Source organism: Podarcis pityusensis, assembly GCF_964106645.2.
Source record: "Podarcis pityusensis genome assembly, chromosome: 2".
NCBI lineage: Eukaryota > Metazoa > Chordata > Lepidosauria > Squamata > Lacertidae > Podarcis > Podarcis pityusensis.
Window position 1 is genome coordinate 10,080,805 of NC_138029.1, and position 18,014 is coordinate 10,098,818.

The following is an 18,014-nucleotide window of genomic DNA, read 5'->3' on the forward strand; positions in this document are numbered from 1 at the left end:
TGGCGTCCGCCCTGTGGAATGCCCTCTCATCAGATGTCAAGGAAATAAACAACTAACTTTAAGAAGACATCTGAAGGCAGCCCTGTTTAGGGAAGTTTTTAATGTTTGGTGTTTGTGCTTTTAATATTCTGTTGGGAGCTGCCCAGAGTGGCTGGGGAAAGCTAGCCAGATGGGCAGGGCATAAATTATTTTTTATTGAATTTATATACCACCCAGAGGTCTCAGGATGGTTCACAGAAAAGATCACAATATATAAAATCAAAAGAAGAATAACCCAATAACCCCCCCCCCCAAGAGCCACAGTTTAAATGTGTATAGGATTCCAATCAGGTCAACCAAAGGCCTGGTTAAAAAGAAATGTTTTTGCCTGGCACCTAAAGGTGTATAATGTAGATGTCAGGTGAACTTCCCTGCATTTCACAGACTTAATTATCAGCAAAACCACACCCATCAAGAAAATGTGTAAGGGCCATCAGCCTGATATGATGATGACGGTTTTATTTATCTATTTGTTATATATATATTTACAAAGTACACCACCTTTCCTCCTGGTAGCTACTCTGAACGTTGCAAAAGCCAGCTTTCCCCAACTCGTTGTTAATACAGTACGCAAGTCCTGCACCTGAACCCTGTCAGCTAGTTATTATAAGAACTGCTGAAGGACTGGGGTCGGTATTGAAAATATTCTGTTCTTCCCTTGGTGCCCCCTTTTCCCTGCGCAGGCTTCCCTCTGTCCCGCAAAGACAAACTGCCGAAAACGCGTGAGCGTGAGGCCTCCGCGCGCCCCGTCACGTGACGCGCCCAGCGTCGCTCCGGCCGAGGAGCGGGAAAGGCGGCGGGTTGGCCGCCATTTTTTTCTCCCTCGACGGACGATGCGGCGTAGGCTTCGCCCCGCGCTCTCACTGGCTCTGCTCGTGCTGCTGTATGGACCACTGCCCGGAGCCCGACCCTCCGGGGTCCCTACACACGGTGAGCCCCCGTTGCCGCGAAGTGCGGCGCCGACGTCGAAGCCGCTTGTGGGCCGGGCAGGTTCCCTCACATTTGAGCGCTCGGGCGCCGTCACGGCCGAAGCTAGTAACTGCGCCTGCGCATGGAGTACGCTTCACCCTCTCTGAACTACAACTCCCGGCAGCCTCCAGTACAAAGCAGGTGGCGTTTCGGGTGTCCGTTGTGAAGGCGTGATCCTTCACGTGGGAATCGGGCAACGGATTTGCACGCGGTGGTTTGCGTAGAGTTTGAGGCACGTGGAGCTGCTTGTGAGAGTACATTTCTAGGCAGAGGGACGGGGAATTGCCGTAGTTAAGGTTTAAGTCGCAGCGGAAAGATATTTTTGAAGCGCGTCTCTGCACGGGTACGCTTTTTGCAAAGGGCATCATTAAGCCGTGTTACGTCCAACGTTGCCCTGTGTCGGCATTTGTCCTAATTTGCCCAAGTTCGAAGAGAAGCGCACGTCAGCGGCAGCACCCACTTTGAGGTGCTGCTTCAAGGGCGCTGCTTCCACAGCCTCTGGGCTTTTGTGCAAGGACAATGTGATGATCTTAACAATGTGATCATAACCCGGTTTATCTTGACGTTACATTGATAGCAGGCATTTTTTGTGAAGGCGGGGGGGGGGGTGAAGTGTATGCCAATCAGTATGATGTAGCCTGTTAGCATTGAACTATGGCTGGGGAGGGGATGCGGGTGGCGCTGTGGGTTAAACCACAGAGCCTAGGACTTGCCGATCAGAAGGTCTGCAGTTCGAATCCCTGCAACGGTGTGAGCTCTTGTTGCTCGGTCCCTGCTCCTGCCAACCTAGCAGTTCAAAAGCACATCAAAGTGCAAGTAGATAAATAGGTACTGCTCTGGCGGGAAGGTAAACGGTGTTTCCGTGCGCTGCTCTGGTTCGCCAGAAGCGGCTTAGTCATGCTGGCCACATGACCCGGAAGCTGTACGCCGGCTCCCTCGGCCAATAAAGCAAGATGAGTTGAGTGCCGCAACCCCAGAGTTGGTCATGACTGGACCTAATGGTCAGGGGTCCCTTTACCTTTATGGCTGGGGAGACCTGAGTTCAAATAGACACCAAGAGAGCAATCTTAAGGAGTTAATGGAACTGGACTGACCAAGCTGAGTGAAGCTCCAAGTTCAGCATAGGCTGTCCAGCCCTAAAAATGGACAGCCTATGTTGAACTTGGATCTTCACTCAACTTGGTCAGGCAAGTACCATTAACTCCTTATACTTAAGATATATAGCCCAACCCCTCCATGAATTGACCAGCTGACCTGGAGATCCACTGGATTTTAATTTGCACATCCTGTGGATCTTGGGTTTGGATTGTCCCCTAAGCCACCAAGCTCCCTGAGCATGACAATGCTGTTATGTGGATAACATGAGGAGGGAAGACTATGAATACTGCCCCGATACTGAATAAATTGTAGTATATAAACAAAGCACATGGATTACGCTGTCTTTTGAACATTGGGATATCATCCTGCAAGTATGTGTCCTTTTATTCTGAGAAACAAAGAAGCTGTGAAATTATTTTGGATTCACTTCTGATAACAAGGGATGGTGAGTCAAAATGGGTTTGCTTCAGCTCTCCAACAGGTGGCCTGTTTAGGGAATTGCTGTACTGAACCAATCAGTTTAAAGCAGTGGCTCTAAGCATTTTGCTGGATGCAGATTGTATTTTATGGAACACTTAAATACATTGCATCTCACCAATATAACTGTGTTTTGTTTTTTAGGTTGTGGAACAAGGCCTCTTATAGATGAGAAAAAAACTGGGACTCAGATAGTAGGTGATAATGAGGCTCAGCTCGGGTCATGGCCATGGCTTGTTAGTCTTCAAATTTATCGTGTTTTTCAAGGCGGGTATCGTCATAGATGTTGTGGATCTTTAATTAGTAACAACTTAGTATTGACAGCAGCACACTGCATTAAAGAATGGGTGTATGTATCTTTATATTTTATCTTGTCCGTTTTAGGCATAATGGGGAAAATGTGTGGGTTCTTTCCCCCCCCCTCTTTTTTCTTGGTTGCTTGGCTATAGCCTGTCTTGATGTCAGTATTCTGTGAACATCGTTTTGGTAGGCTTCTCACAAATCTTAAATAATATTATCATTTTATGAATACAGTTTCCGAAAACATACTCAGAGTAAGCTATGTTTAAATCATGGGTCCAGTGCTTTAGAATTACTGCATACTGTATAAGAATGTATTTTACGCTATTTGAGATTTTTGTGTACTTTACAGGTGTGTTGAGTGGCACCTTCAATTGTCCATGTTATCCAAGTGATGTGTCATCTCATGAAGACCTGTGTAATTGATCCAGTGCCATCAGTTCAAAACTATCTCAAATAATATTCAATCTTTCTTACATTTTCCAAAAGGAATAAGGATGGCAGGTTACACTGGATCTGAAGCGTGTGATTTAGAACTTAAAGATGCACAAGTTCTGAATGGTGATTCATACAACCATCTTGAAGAACTTCCATGGGGGGGGGGCGTTTATTGATTTCACTGGACCTTATGAAGGTGTAGCTACACATGGTGATTCAACAACTTCATCACCAGTATGTGAGGTTGCTAGGCTGCTTAGCTTATACATGGTATTCTCAGCACTTATCCCATCCTGCCAGGTTCTTATACTGTGTTTCAAGGGTGATTCTGGACTTTGAGCAGCAGTTGCCCATACCAAATAACTCTTTATGAAGCTTCACTCACTCAATTTCAAAAAAGCCTTACCATGCAGTGTGAGACAACTGCTGCTCAATGAACACAAGGTTAAATTACCTGTTGAGCACATAGAACTTTCTCTGATTCTGATTAGAGCTTCCATGAGGAATTACAATGGTACCTCGGTTCTCAAACATAATCCGTTCCGTAAGACCAGGGGTGCCAAACTCAAATTCATCGGGGGCCGCATCAGCATTTTGGTCACCCTCAAAGGGCCGGTTGTATCTGTAGGAGGTTTCCTGAATGCATGTAAAGTGGAGGTTTCCTGTGTAAAACGGCCGGCGCCGCTAGAGGGCAGACATTCTCTGGCTTGTAGGCTGCCACGCATGCACTGAAGAGGCGGCTTTCTTGTGTCAAAAAAAAAAGAAGCGAGAATAAAAGGTGAAGGCTGGCGGCCGGCGGTGGCTACATGGGCCACATGACGAGGTCTGGCGGGCCGGATTCGGCCCGCGGGCCTTGTGTTTGACACCCGTGCGTAAGACCATTTGACTTCCAAAACATTCGATAACTGAGGTGCAAAGGGCTGGCTGCAAGTTCAAAGAAGAAAAATGAAAAACATGCAGCAGAAGCTGTTCGACTTCCAAGGCACATTTGAAAATGGAAGCGTTTACTTCTGGGTTTTCGGCGTTTGGGTTCCGAAAGGTTCATCAACGGAGATGTTTGAGAACCGAGGTACCACTGTATTGTAGTCATAAAATCAATCCCCTGCTGAATGAAAAGCCAGTTATAACATTGCTATTTGTATGGAATAGTTTGCCAAAATAATTTCTATTCTTTTTTGTTTATGGTAAGTATTTGAAGTGGAATTATTACTGCATGTTTTGAGCTTTCTTATGGTGTTGCTCAAAGTTAAAATTCTCTTAAGCAGCAATTTTGCATTAACCATACAAGGGTTTTTTTTGTCCTAGGAACCCGGAGTACTGGAGAGTTGTGATTGGCTTACGTCATCTTTATAAACGTCATTCTCATACTATAAATCGCCGGGTGAGAGAAATTGTGGTTCATTCTCATTTCAAAGTGAACAGCTATGACAATGACATTGCCTTATTTGAATTAATAAAGTTTGTCGAATATGAGGACTATATTCAGCCCATCTGCTTACCTGACATTCCTCTTCTAGTGACAGACAAGAACCCATGTTATATAAGTGCATGGGTGGGAAAAGAGGAGAAAGGTAAATCTTTTGTTTCTGTCCCTTCTGAATAATCTAATATTAGTTTAGTGCAGTGTTTCCCAAACTTGGGTCTCCAGCTATTTTCAGACTTTAATTCCCATCATCCCTGACCACTGGTCTTGCTACCTAGGGATGATAGGAGTTGTAGTCCAAAAGCAGCTGGAGACCCAAGTTTGAGAAACACTGTTTTAGTGAACACAGAAAGCTTTGTTGATATCAATACATTGAGATTTATATCACCTGAGGAAAACCTGGGATTCGCTTGCTGCTGGCTGTCAGGATGATACATAAATTTATTGAAGTTCAGTTTTGTTCCTAGTCTCATTATTGACTGGGCAATGTTTTTGGGGGGAGGGGGACCCCAAACCCTTGAAAAAGCCAAACAATTAAAAACCAGGGGCAGGGATTGAACATGTGGGCTCTGTGGCCCTACCTAAACTCAACCACCGTCAGTCTCTGCAGTGTTGTCACTTTTTACATCCTGTACTCTTTCTGCCCCGAAGTGAATAGAGGGGAGCTTGCATCCTTTTGGAACTGAGTTTTGAAAGGAGGAATGCTCAGCATACATGCAGCCCAGCAGAGAACTTTGAAGTCTGGTTTCTATCTGGATTTTCACTGTGTCCATTTGTTAGTAGGTATCTTCTGCAAGTGCCAGAGGGTGCTTGCAGGTGCAATGGTGTCCCCCACAGATGCAGCCCACGGCCAGCAATTATACCACAAATTGTACTTGCTTACAACTTAACCTCCTCACACGCACACTTTTACATGATCTTTCATCCCAAATCCAGGTGGGGTGGGTGGAGTGCCTCAGAAGAGATGCCCAAAATTGTCCTGGTCCTGTATTGCCTTATGAAACATCTCAGCCTTATTATACTGCTAGAAGTCTCCTCCTGTGGTTGACCCTTGTCTGTTTGTTGCTTATATCAGTAGCTGGCAGGATGTGTTAAAGTGGGAAATTGTGGACTCCTGATTCAGTAGGGGCAAGAATGATTCCGTTGCTAATGACTTTGGAGGTGTAGCCCTGTTTCCTAGCACCATTTGTTGTTGTTGTTTAGTCGTGTCCGACTCTTCGTGACCCCATGGACCAGAGCACGCCAGGCACTCCTGTCTTCCACTGCCTCCCACAGTTTGGTCAGACTCATGTTTGTATCTTCGAGAACAAACATGCACCATTACAAATGATTATTTTCTCTGATGTCTGAGAAGTATATCCAACCTTTCCTACGGCCTCTAGAATATCCTCAAAGGTACCATAGAATTGCACTGTATTAATGTATGAATTGTTATCCATATGCATGATGTGGTCTCGACTTATTGCACCATCTTTACCCCCAGGCACACAGGCTGCTCACTTAAAGATTGCATCATTGGAAAGATATAAAAGGAAAGTACCACAGTAAAGAAAAATAGAAATACAGCAGCCTGCCAATCTCATGTACTGTTAACAAAATACAAAAAAAGAACCACCACAGGTCACATGGTATGACAGTCACACAAGGATAAATGAGATCCCATCTACAGTTTCATGTTTTAGCTGACAAAATTTTCTGTTTCTCCAAAATGTTAGAAGGAATTCTAAGCCTTGTTTGATAACACATGTAGATTCTGCACAAGGGGATGAAGGTCTGCTGCATCAGGCTTATAACATTTGTACTGGACCCAGAAGGTTGAACACAAACATACTTCCAGTAATACTTTGTGTTTTCTTTACAGGTGATTTGAAATATATATTACAAGAATCTCAGGTAGACATTATACCACTGTACATCTGTGCCAGACATCCCTGGTATTCAGGGCATGGAATATCAAGGGATGTAATTTGTGCTGACTCTGCAAGTGGACACGAAAACACCTGTCAGGTAAAACAGAGATATTTCCACTGTAAACCATGTTGCCAACAGATGCTGTCATGTGGCTTGCTTAGACAAATTATATTGCCCAGTAGGATGTCAAAGTAGCCCTAAGTAAATTTACAAAGTAAAAATTAAGATTACATTGTGTGATAAAATAGGCAATAGAGACATCCATGTAAAATTCAATTGAGATAATATTGTTTGTGAACGTGCTCTCAGCACTGTAAAAATCTAGAACACGCACAAGTTCTTGTCTGCAGATTCATAGACTTAGAAAGGGTGGGGAGGAGAGGGGACATGAAGGGGGAAAGGGCAAGTACTTTTTTGTACTATAGATATGGAAAGAAACTGATTTCAGTTGTGGTTGAAAACATGTTACCGTTAATACCAATTTTTCATCAAATATAACTATAGTAAGCTTGTGCACATTCAGTTATATGTATGTGGCAAAAAATAAAAAGGGGATGGGGTTCCGGGAAAAATGATTTTGGCTGCCCCACCTGCCAATGAACCCAGCGGGTTTTGACTCTACACAATTTTGGCTTTAGGCGTGATCCCTGGAATGTAACCCCCACATAAGTTGCAGACCTTCTTTGGCTGAGTGGTGAAAGGGTAAGATTAGAGGAGCCATTCCCCCCCCCCCTAATTTGAACACTTGTACCACTTTGCTTCCAAACAAAAAAGCAACGTGAAAGCAAAAAGGGGTGTTTGTGTGTGTCTTTCACATAATCTGTGCATCACCATCACCACCACCATGTTATGAGAGCTAAGAATTGTTAGAACATATTCTTAGGATTTTCGCTTGATTTTAAGTCTTAAGTTTATTGACCATGTAGCTGGACTCTTCAGAACACATCATAAGGTTTTGTAAGCAACTTATCTGCAGGTACTATAACCCAGCCAAAGTGAGATTACCCAATCAAAGATTTCAAGATTTACCGGTATCTGTGTTTCCTAGAAAGCATTGTTTTCTTTTGACATGAAATGCACTGTTCAGACTAATTAGTTTACAGTCCCCTCTGCATACTAAAACTTTAAAATACTATAAGCAACACTCAAATTTTCATTTTATATTTTTCATGTTCCAGGGGGACAGTGGTGGACCTTTGATGTGCTATTTCCCAAATGTTTCCAAATATTATTTGATAGGAATCACCATCTCAAGCGTTAGCTGTGGCCAGCAGAAGTATCCAGGAATCTATCTTGGTACAAGTCATTTTTCAGACTGGATAGTTTCACATCTACGTGGTAGAACCAGCACTGTGAACATTAAGTGTGTCCTGATCTTTTTGACTGTGAAGTGGGTAACCTTTCACCTTGTTCTATAAAAGGTAAAGTTCCTCAAAAAACCCACAACTGATTTTAATATATTTAGCAATATCAACCCATTAGTCAGCTGTCAGTTTGTTATTTAAATTCAATCAACCCTAACTGAAAATATTTGTTCTTAATCTGAAAATAGTCATAAGGCAATCTAGTATCTATTTAGTTGACAATAAGCCTCACTGGATTCAGTGGGAATCAGTTCTGACTAGATGTAGGATTGCACTGTTATTAGTGCATTAAATATATATATAATTTGTATACGGATTATTATTATTTTGATAAAGCAAACAAGTTGATGTTTACCATAAGTACAATTAGTGATCTGTGAAATCTTACGTGACAATTTTATCTGCAAATAGCATGGTGGGGACCATTTTTCAGCAGAAGGTGGGGCTTCATTTTTAGAGGTAACCTTTGGGGAACTGCAGACTGGATGGGGCCAAAGCCAAATACACACACTGAGTGGCTGAGCTGGGGTTTCTTCATTTGCTTTCCCTCCACCTCCTCCCAATGGCTAGAGTCCTCACCATTTCATTTCACTTTGGAGCGAGCCATGGAAAAAGAGGAGGGATGACGTGAAGGAGGTTGATGGAGCGAAGTGAACACATATGAATTATGGGATGGAACATTGCGATTGGGCAGACAGATCAAACTCTTGAGTAGAGGGTCCCTATCTTTGGCACGTAGGGCTCAGTAAATTAGAATCTGAGTAGAGGTTCCCCATCTCTAGCCCCCTTCCTTACAAGTGCTTCCCATTACACACCTCTCCCTATTTTCCAAGCGTCTTCCTACACTTACTGGGGAGAAATTTGCATACACCAAAGAGAAAATGCGCAGGGAAGCACAATTTCATAAAACGATAAAGGGGAAATGATGGCGAAGGGAAGTGGGGGATGAAAACGCGGTGAAATGTGATTTAAAAGCCTCGCGCGCGGCCGCTTCCTGCCAATCATGTGCCGTTTATGTGACGTCAGGGGGCGGGGAAAGAGCCGCCCGCCGTTTTTCTTGACGATGCGGCGGCGGTGGCGGCTCCTGTCTCGCCCCTCAGCCGCTTCCTTGGTGGCGGCGCTAGTGCTGCTGTGCGAGGCTCCGCCGGGGGTCCAGCCCTCTGTCATCCCTACGAAAGGTGGGCCCGGCTGCCCGGCTTTGGCGTCGAGGAAGCCGGCCTCGGGCAAGGTTCCCCTCACACCAGGGCATCCCGAAGGCCGGCAGAGGCCGCTCTTGCTGCTGCGCTTGCGCGCGACGTCCTCGTCCGGGTGGGGGGCGGGAGGGCGAGGAGAAAGCTCTCCGAACTACGAGTCCCGGCAGCCACCGGGTCACGTCCGCAGAAGCTGACTTTTACGCTGTATTCGAAAGCGGCGCGCGCGCCCTAGCGGGGACGCTGCTCACATTGCTGGGCCACGTGCATCTGCCGTGAGGGTTCGCTCGGGCGGAGGGCAGAGCAGCGAAGCCCCTGGCCCTTCCTCCCCTCAGCTGGCAAAACGGCGCTGGCAGCGGTTGGCGGAGTCGGAAAGCCCCTGGGCTCACGGCTGGTATCTGCGAACGAGATTGCACGGGTGTTGTTTGGGGGGGGTTAAATCTAGCGGGGAGGGTTCCGTTGTTGAAGTAGCCAGGCCAGTGGCCTGGAGCGAGGAGGACAATGGGAGAGAGTGTATTGTGAGCTGGGCTAGAAGCAGGCAGAAGAGAGAGAGCCCCGCCTGGTTCCAGCTTGAATCCAAGGCTGGGGCTCTGGGGTGTTAATGCTTGTGAGCACCTCCACTTTGGGCCCAGGTTAAATACAGTGGTACCTCGGCATGTGAACGGGATCTTCCGGAGCCCCGTTCGCATCCAGAAGCAAACGTAACTAGTGATGGCACGTCTGCGCACGCGCACATCACTTTTCGCCACTTCTGCGCATGGTCATTTTGAGCGCACGCGCGAGCGGCAAAACCCGGAAGTAACGCGCTCCATTACTTCCAGGTTGCCGCGGAGCGCAACTCAAACACACTCAACATGAAGCATATTCAACCCGAGGTATGACCATACAGTGGTACCTCGGGTTACATACGCTTAAGGTTACATACGCTTCAGGTTACATACGCTTCAGGTTACAGACTCTGCTAACCCAGAAATAGTGCTTCAGGTTAAGAACTTTGCTTTAGGATGAGAACAGAAGTCATGCTCTGACGGCGCGGCAGCAGCAGGAGGCCCCGTTAGCTAAAGTGGTCTTCAGGTTAAGAACAGTTTCAGGTTAAGTACGGACCTCCGGAACGAATTAAGTACTTAACCCGAGGTACCACTGTATATGTATATTATACCCTCAAATAGTGCTATTTTTCTAGGAAAGGGGGTGCTGGAACTCACCCTTGTTCTCTTAATAATGGCAATGGCGCCCACCTGAGAGGTACCTGAATTGAGTTCCAGGGAGTTCCAGCTGAGAAAAAAAGCCCCGCCCTCAAGACACCACACAGGCTCCTGTATCCCTCATTCCAAGGAAACCAAACCCTGGGTAAAGAGAGGGAATCCTGCACAGCTCGGAAGTTGGGATGGCAATGCAATAATACATTAATGCCCATTTTTCTCCCAGTCTCATTCCTTTTAGCATTACAGTTCAGTTCTACCTTCCTAATCTCATTAACACTGAATTGCCTCAAATGGCATATTGTTAGCAACGAAAATAACTTATCCTTTTACTTTAATATCAAATAATGAAAACAAAACATGATCTACTTGCTTATTCATGTATTTCTGATGCTTGTTTACCAAATGTGTCTCATGCAGTAAACATACAGAAACCATTTCTCTTTTAAAGACCTTATTGCTTTTTTTCTCTTAATGTTAGAAATTAAGTGCTCTAACACTGCAGGATAATGCACTTCATATCCTTTTTCAATTCCTTTAATTAAAAAAAAGTGAAAAAGAATTAAGTTTCGGGGGGGGGACACATGGAAAAGTGCAACACAGTCTTCATTAAGTTATGCTATCTGTTTAATCTTACTTTGAATTTCACTCTTTATCTCCTAAAAATATTGTTTGACTTCTTTTTTTCTGAATTAAATTAAGTAAAGTTTAGAACAGTCTTTGCATGCTTATCTGATTTCTTCACCAGCAGGAATATCGCTCCTTTGCCACTTTCTTATCTGAATGCCTCATGCATTCCGCATGACTTTTCACCAGTTTAACTGTGTTTTGTTTCTAGCTTGTGGAACAAGGCCTATTGTGGATGAGATACCAGCAGGGTCTCGGATTGTAGGTGGACATGATGCTCAACTTGGAGCATGGCCTTGGCAAGTCAGTCTTCAAGTTTTCCACTTTGGCATAGGATATCAGCATATGTGTGGTGGATCTTTAATTAACCACAACTCAGTGCTGACAGCAGCACACTGCATTAAAGAGTGGACGTATGTATCCTTTGATTCTGAAAGTTTTCCTATCAATTTAGGTGAAAGAAAAATATGCAAATACATTGGCTGAACTTGAAAAAATCTGTAAGACAATTAAATATTTGTACATTATTTGTGAATCCATCTTGTCTCCCTGAACTGGTTTGTCAGACTAGACTGCAAAGGTACTGCTTAGAAAGTTATGGCGTGCGTTTGTTGCATCTGCTGCCTGGGAAAAAAATGCTAACCTGTTCATGATGATAAGATGCTTTCTTGTTTGTCCTTTTAAATTCTGCTTTGCAATATTGATCACGCTCACCCTTATAAAAATTCTGAATAGTCAGCTTAGTCTAAAACAAAATAATTTACCCTGGCTGTATAAAGAGTATATAGCAGAAAGGAGGATGATTCCACATTTTCCTGTTAATCCTTTTTATTCAGTGAACTACACTAGTTCTCAGTGCTCTTAACATTGCACTCCCCTTTTTTATTTTGCTCACATTGTTTTGTAGCAAGGGTCACAAAACTTTCACATAGATCCTCTTCAAGCATTCATAATTTGACTGAAGCTTGGGAAGGGGAAGAGTGTGCATTAGCATTTTTCACACAAGTATAAGACGCTTCCTCAGACAGTTTCCCTGGAACGCATAGAGGGAGGTAGAAGGTTTATTTTGGGGCTGGGGACAGACAGCTAGCAGGCTCTCCCCTTCTCCTATGCTTACTTTAGCCACTTTTGGAATACCTGAAGAGGGCTATAGTAAAGTAAAGGTAAAGGGACCCCTGACCATTAGGTCCAGTCGTGACTGACTCTGGGGTTGCGGCGCTCGGCTTTATTGGCCAAGGGAGTTGGCGTACAGCTTCCAGGTCATGTGGCCAGCATGACTAAGCCGCTTCTGGTGAACCAGAGCAGCGCATGGAAATGTCATTTACCTTCCCGCAGGAGTGGTACCTATTTATCTACTTGCACTTTGACGTGCTTTCGAACTGCTGGATTGGCAGGAGCTGGGACCGAGCAATGGGAGCTCACCCTGTCGCGGGGATTCGAACTGCCGACCTTCTGATCGGCAAGTCCTAGGCTCTGTGGTTTAACCCACAGTGCCACCCACGTCCTTTAGAAGAGGGCTATAGTACTACAGCACAAAATACGCAGAATTGACTTGTTACCATCTTGCATTCAAGTACATTAATAATGATTTTAAAGTAAATAATAGGTGTAGTGATGGTAAAGTTGGCACTCTAACCCACTGCCCCTGCTGCAGTCGAAATCTGGATTGAGTGCGACCATGCCTGCTATTTACATGGATTTAAAAAACCTCCCATTCATGCCAATGGAAGCTATTCTAATAATATTGGCCATGGTTTCTAGTAAGCAGCTTGGAATAGCTATACCCATATGGATTCACAAGCCACTTGCATAGCTTCTCTCACTTTCAAGAGGTCAGCAGTTTAGGCTTGGACAGCTGCTGCTCAAGAAACTGCTGTGGGAACACACACTTATTCATGGCATTCTTTGGCTATGAACCTTATCTTCCGAGTTGCTGTGATTATTTTAGTTTTCAAAAAGAACAGCTTTCGATAATTCTGAGTAGAATTTGCATAGGCAGTAACTGGCATGAGAAAACCAGTCTTCTGCTGAATGGCTCAGATAGGAAAAGTATTTGCACTCATTATTAAGCACAGTAATTTTGTCAGCCGGATAGTTCAGTTGGTTAGAACATGGTGCTGATAACACAAAGGTTGCGGGTTTGATCCCCGTAAGGGACAGCTGCATATTCCTGCATTGCAGAGGTTTGGACTAGATCTTCAGGGTCCCTTCCAACTTTATGATTCTATTGTACTGTATCATTGTAAGATTCCAAGTTTGCTTGAGGACAATTCTTGAATTTAATTGATTTATTACTGTTGCACACGTTACGAATTTGTTTTAAGAAGTATTACTCTTATCTGGGCATAATATATGTGTTACTTGTTACATTTATGTTATCATTTGGAGCAATCTCAGCCATTCTCTCATCGTCTGATCAGAGTCTGGTTGCATGCTTAATGGTTTTGCAGGGGATGTGAAGGAAGAGACAACTCTCAAGTCTCAGTCTGTAAAGTTGCAATTTTATAGTGATCATTGACTCCACAAAGGATTTTATTCTAGGTTCCCCGAGTTTTGGAAGGCTGTGTTGGGACTGCATCATCTTTATAGGTACCAGCCTTATACTGTGAAGAGCCGGATCAGGGCTATCATTATGCATTCCGATTTCCAGGAGAAAACCTTTGAAAATGATCTTGCCTTGTTTAAATTAATGGACTCTATCAGATTCAATGATTATATTCAGCCCATCTGCTTACCTGAGGCTCCGCTTCTTATGACCAATGATACTTCATGCTATATAAGTGGTTGGGGGAAAACGCTGGAAAGAGGTAAATCTATACTTTTCTTTTGCTGTTGCCAGCAGTGAGAAAATAAACTTGGATTTAGCCTGCATGTTCTTTATTTGCAGTGGATGGAAGTGATCTAGGAAAGGGTTGCTTTGAAGGTAGAGCTATGCAAATTCTTGGCCCCTTCAGTGAGAGGTCCTTATATAACTTTAGGAGGTAATGGAGCTAAATAAAAACAAGATTTACAATCCAAAAACCCATTGAAGTGGGAATATTGCCCTCCTCTGCTGAAAACATACACAGAAGATGGAAGGTTATCCCCAGACTCTGTTGATATTGAATTGCTACTTCTGGGAGTCAAAGATACTGCTGCCACTTCACTACAACAGCAAGACAACTTTTGGGTGTACAGTATATGTATCTCCATCCAGTGAAGAGAATAAACATTTACAGCAAGTCCAGTGTTCCTACCTTCTTTAGTAAGAATTTTGGATGGATGCTATCCAGCCATGAGACTGAAAACATCACCCCTAGTGAGGTACTTTTCTATGAACAATTGTACAGAGCACTGCTTGTTAGATCCCCCACATACTGAACTGATATTTTCAGTTTATAGCACTGAACAACAGAAGAGATGTCCCAAATGGGGAGATATTTTAGCAAAGTTGTGCCTCATGCACTAGGCAGATAATATGCCTTTACGAACCTTGGCAAAATGTCCTTGAAACTTTTTCTGAACAAAACGAACAACCCCACTTGCTCTGCAAATGTGCCACAAGTAGGAACATAGAAAATTGCCTTGCGCTAGGACAAACTATTTGTTTCCCATTTCCATTATTGCCTTCTCTGACTGGCAAAAACTGCCGGGTGCCTGGCAAAGGTCTTTCTTGAATCACCTGCCTTTGGCTAGAGGTGCCAGAAATTGAACATAGGATCTTGTGCATGCGCTACCACTGAGCTTCAGCTCCACCTCTGCCTTATCTTTTCTTTTGTGGTGTTTTAAGTTTATAACGAAAAGGAAGTAACACTTTCTCTTGGCTACTGTGGAAGCAACACATAATGGATGTTCCTGCACAGATAAGCAATATCTCCAGTTATAACCAGCTAAAATAAACCTTCAAGCCTAACACTTTCATGGGTTGGTGGTCTCAAAAGGCTTCTTGTAGGAGCTCCAAGATCCTTATGCAGATTTCATAGGTGATGATATTCTTATAGTTGGAGAAACTTCCATAAGGTACTTCAACTAAAGATAACCAGAGATTATCTACTACCTAGCACAGGATCTGGGACTCTGCATTTGAAGGTGCTTGGATAAATACCATGTTCGAGTTTTCCCTCTAATTGTTGGAGAGTTGGCCCTGGTGTCAGCCAAAATGAAATGTTTCCTGTTTGGGATTTTTTTTTTGCCAGAGCCTGCCCCTGAGCTCCTTTCACTCCTTTTTGCAGCCAGCTCGGTTTCTCTGCTCTCAGCAGACATGTGGTAAAAGTTTACTTTGTCGGGGACAGAGAAACTGTCAGGTGGATGAATGTTGCAGCCAGCAGTCAGTACAACAAAATCGTTCACAATGCTGTAAAAGCCTTATCACCTTGTGAACCAGGAAGTTTTTTGCATAGTCTTACCTTCAAAGCTGGTGGGAAGAGTAAACCTACTTCAGAATAACCACTTCTAGTTGTGGTCAAGTAAGTTTAGTGATTTCAGGTAAGTTTCTTTGCTGTAAGTGCATTTGGGACTATTTCAAACATTGCTCAGAGGATGTGCTAGAGAATGGCAAGCTAGGAGTCACAGTTCTCTGCTTTGCATACCTGGGTGATACAACAATTTGTCACATTCATGCATTGTTTAAACATATACTAAAACTTCATAGGTACAATCTTAACCACTGCAATGTGTGAATAGCTCTTCCTTTCCCTGTGACCTGTTTGTAGCAAACAGTCCCACAAGTCCGCTTTTGTCTGTCTGCAATAATGATGTAAAGTTCAACTTCACTCATGTAATTAGAACGAGCAAACTGGGAGGATCCTGGCTGACAACTTAATGCAGTGCTGGGATTAGTCCTGGTGATGGTAATATTCATCCAGCCACACTGACTACCCACTTTGAAGATTGTGCTGCTGGAAAGATGAAAGGGGAATAGGGCACACTCAAGGATTAAGGATAGTGTATTCAAAACTTTGTATGCACCCGGGGTCTGTGTTAGCTGCTGAACAGTATTCGTTACAACTTCAAGGTGTTGGAAGGGTTCTTAAGCTTCAGTTTGGCAACAATTGTAGATTAACTGGTTCTGCACAGGAAATTTAGAAAATCTAGTGCCCAGTGCACTAGATTTAGGAAAACTATACTGGCCCAAAAATTGCCAATATATAAAGCACTTTTGTGTATTGCTGTGTATATCAGGCAACATCAAACAAAAATAAGCATATTTCCAGCTTTGTCTTGTTTTCCTTACAGGTGGAAAAAGACGTGTATTACAAGAAGCCGAAGTAGACATTATTCCAATGCAGCTCTGCAATAGGAATGACTGGTATGGAGGGGCACTCAAAAAAGAAGACATGCTTTGTGCTGGCTCTGAAAGTGGAGGTGTTGACACTTGTCAGGTAAAGATGTCAGGATGTGTATGTCATTTTAAGGCATGACGTATCACTATATACTATGGGTGTTAGGTCAAGTTATTGTTTTGTCCCTTAATAAATAGCAGTACCACTAAAGCAGTTAGGAAACCCAAGACATTCCTTGAATTCTGAGTTAGAATTCTATTCCTCTGTCTGTTTCATGATTATATAAAACCTCATAAGGAATATGCAGAATGCAGTCAAAGCATATGGTACTTCATGTGATAAAATAAGACATTAAGGGTGACACTGTAAACGCCAAGCAATACCTTAATTTCATACTCTTATTAGTTTTTTTATTAAAGAATTTTCATACTTCGCAAGGGTGCATACATCTGTTTTCAATTCAGAGTCCTTTCTCACTTTCGGTGTCAGAAAGAAGGGAGGTAGGGATTTTTCATTCTTTTGTTTAGTGTATGTGCAGTGTGTTTGTGCCAGTGTTGCAAGGATAGGTTCTTTGATTATGTGTTTGTTGACGGTGTGAGAGGTTTGAGAGCCCAGAACATGGTTAGTTGCATTTAGTTGATTGCAATGAGTTTTGTTTGTGAGTGAGGGGTGTGTGTGTTGTTGGGTCACATTAGGCATATTGATTTATATGCTGCCAGGGGGGTTATGTTGTTGTCTTGCAGGGCTGTATATGTAATAAAGGGAGTGGGGCAAATACATCCTCTTTTGTTTGCCCCTATTAGTTTCAGTTTGCTGGTTAGCTTTTCTTGTAGGGCTGTTTCCCAATATAGTTTGGTACCAGTGGTCCATGTTTACTCCTGACAGGTTCCTCCAGTGTCTAGTTATGACTCTCCTATCTGCTGAGAGTAAGTGGCTTAAGAGTTCTTTGTAGTGTGAGTGTGCGTTGTTGTCTTGGAAAATATTCAATAGGGCTAGTTTTGGCGTGGCTTCTCACACCTGTTTTATTAGTATGCATATTTCTTGTAGGACTGATGTCCAAAAGAGTTGGATTTGGGGGCAGTTTTAATCTGAAATCTTAGGCGCAGTCCTGCGCCTAGAGCTCAGAAACTGCTTGCACTAATGAAATTCCTTGTCGCAAAACGCACTTAGAAAAATGAGTTTCGAATGCTGTCTAAAATTAAGGCTCGGTGGTGGTGGTGAAATAGTCAGAATATTTATTTTCAATTGGATCATTTGCACCACTTTTGACAGTTCATGAGACGTAACACCGATTGGGCCACAATTTTCTGCAGCCTAAAGCTTAACAATAACAAAAGAAACACTCATATCCTCATCTTTATTTTTCATGTTCCAGGGAGACAGTGGTGGACCACTTATGTGCTATTTCCCAGATGCCACCAAATATTACCTGATAGGAGTCACAAGCTTTGGCCTTGGCTGTGGCCGACCAACATTTCCAGGAGTCTATATACGTACAGCTCGTTTCAGGAGCTGGATACAATCACAAGCTATTTTATTTGACAAAACCATCACTATGACCATACCATGTATTCTCATCTTTTTAACTGTGGGATGGGTAATCATCCACAGTGTTCTATAAAGAAGCAAATTATCTTATTGTTCAGGAATGATGTCTGATTCCTTTTAAAATTTACTGGGTTATATTCAGTTGTGTTCCTTTACACATGGAATAA

At 43.4% G+C, this 18,014-nt stretch overlaps 1 protein-coding gene across 2 annotated transcripts; it reads left to right on the forward strand.

The window, feature by feature from the left end:
- The first annotated feature begins 559 nt into the window (after nucleotides 1-559).
- Nucleotides 560-17,948, forward strand: LOC308471034 (transmembrane protease serine 12-like). Of its 2 annotated transcripts, XM_080994921.1 has the most exons (6): nucleotides 560-969; nucleotides 2,728-2,932; nucleotides 4,627-4,892; nucleotides 6,606-6,751; nucleotides 7,834-8,076; nucleotides 11,250-11,375. In XM_080994921.1, the coding sequence occupies exons 1-5, from the start codon at nucleotides 873-875 to the stop codon at nucleotides 8,071-8,073; spliced, it is 954 nt and encodes a 317-aa protein (XP_080851047.1). In that variant the 5' UTR covers nucleotides 560-872; the 3' UTR covers nucleotides 8,074-8,076; nucleotides 11,250-11,375. The 2 variants fall into 2 exon arrangements, with proteins under 2 accessions (XP_080851047.1, XP_080851046.1); XM_080994920.1 differs by lacking the exons at nucleotides 560-969; nucleotides 2,728-2,932; nucleotides 4,627-4,892; nucleotides 6,606-6,751; nucleotides 7,834-8,076 and adding exons at nucleotides 9,011-9,197; nucleotides 13,580-13,845; nucleotides 16,253-16,398; nucleotides 17,675-17,948 and having other exon boundaries at nucleotides 11,250-11,451.
- The last annotated feature ends 66 nt before the right edge of the window (nucleotides 17,949-18,014 follow it).

Bases quoted from the DNA above. Each gene is read 5' to 3' on its own strand.
- LOC308471034 (XM_080994920.1), top strand. From the start codon at position 9,023: ATGTGCCGTTTATGTGACGTCAGGGGGCGGGGAAAGAGCCGCCCGCCG. The intron at 9,198-11,249 runs GTGGGCCCGGCT...TTTTGTTTCTAG, and splicing joins CTCTGTCATCCCTACGAAAG to CTTGTGGAACAAGGCCTATT. The intron at 16,399-17,674 runs GTAAAGATGTCA...TTCATGTTCCAG, and splicing joins GAGGTGTTGACACTTGTCAG to GGAGACAGTGGTGGACCACT.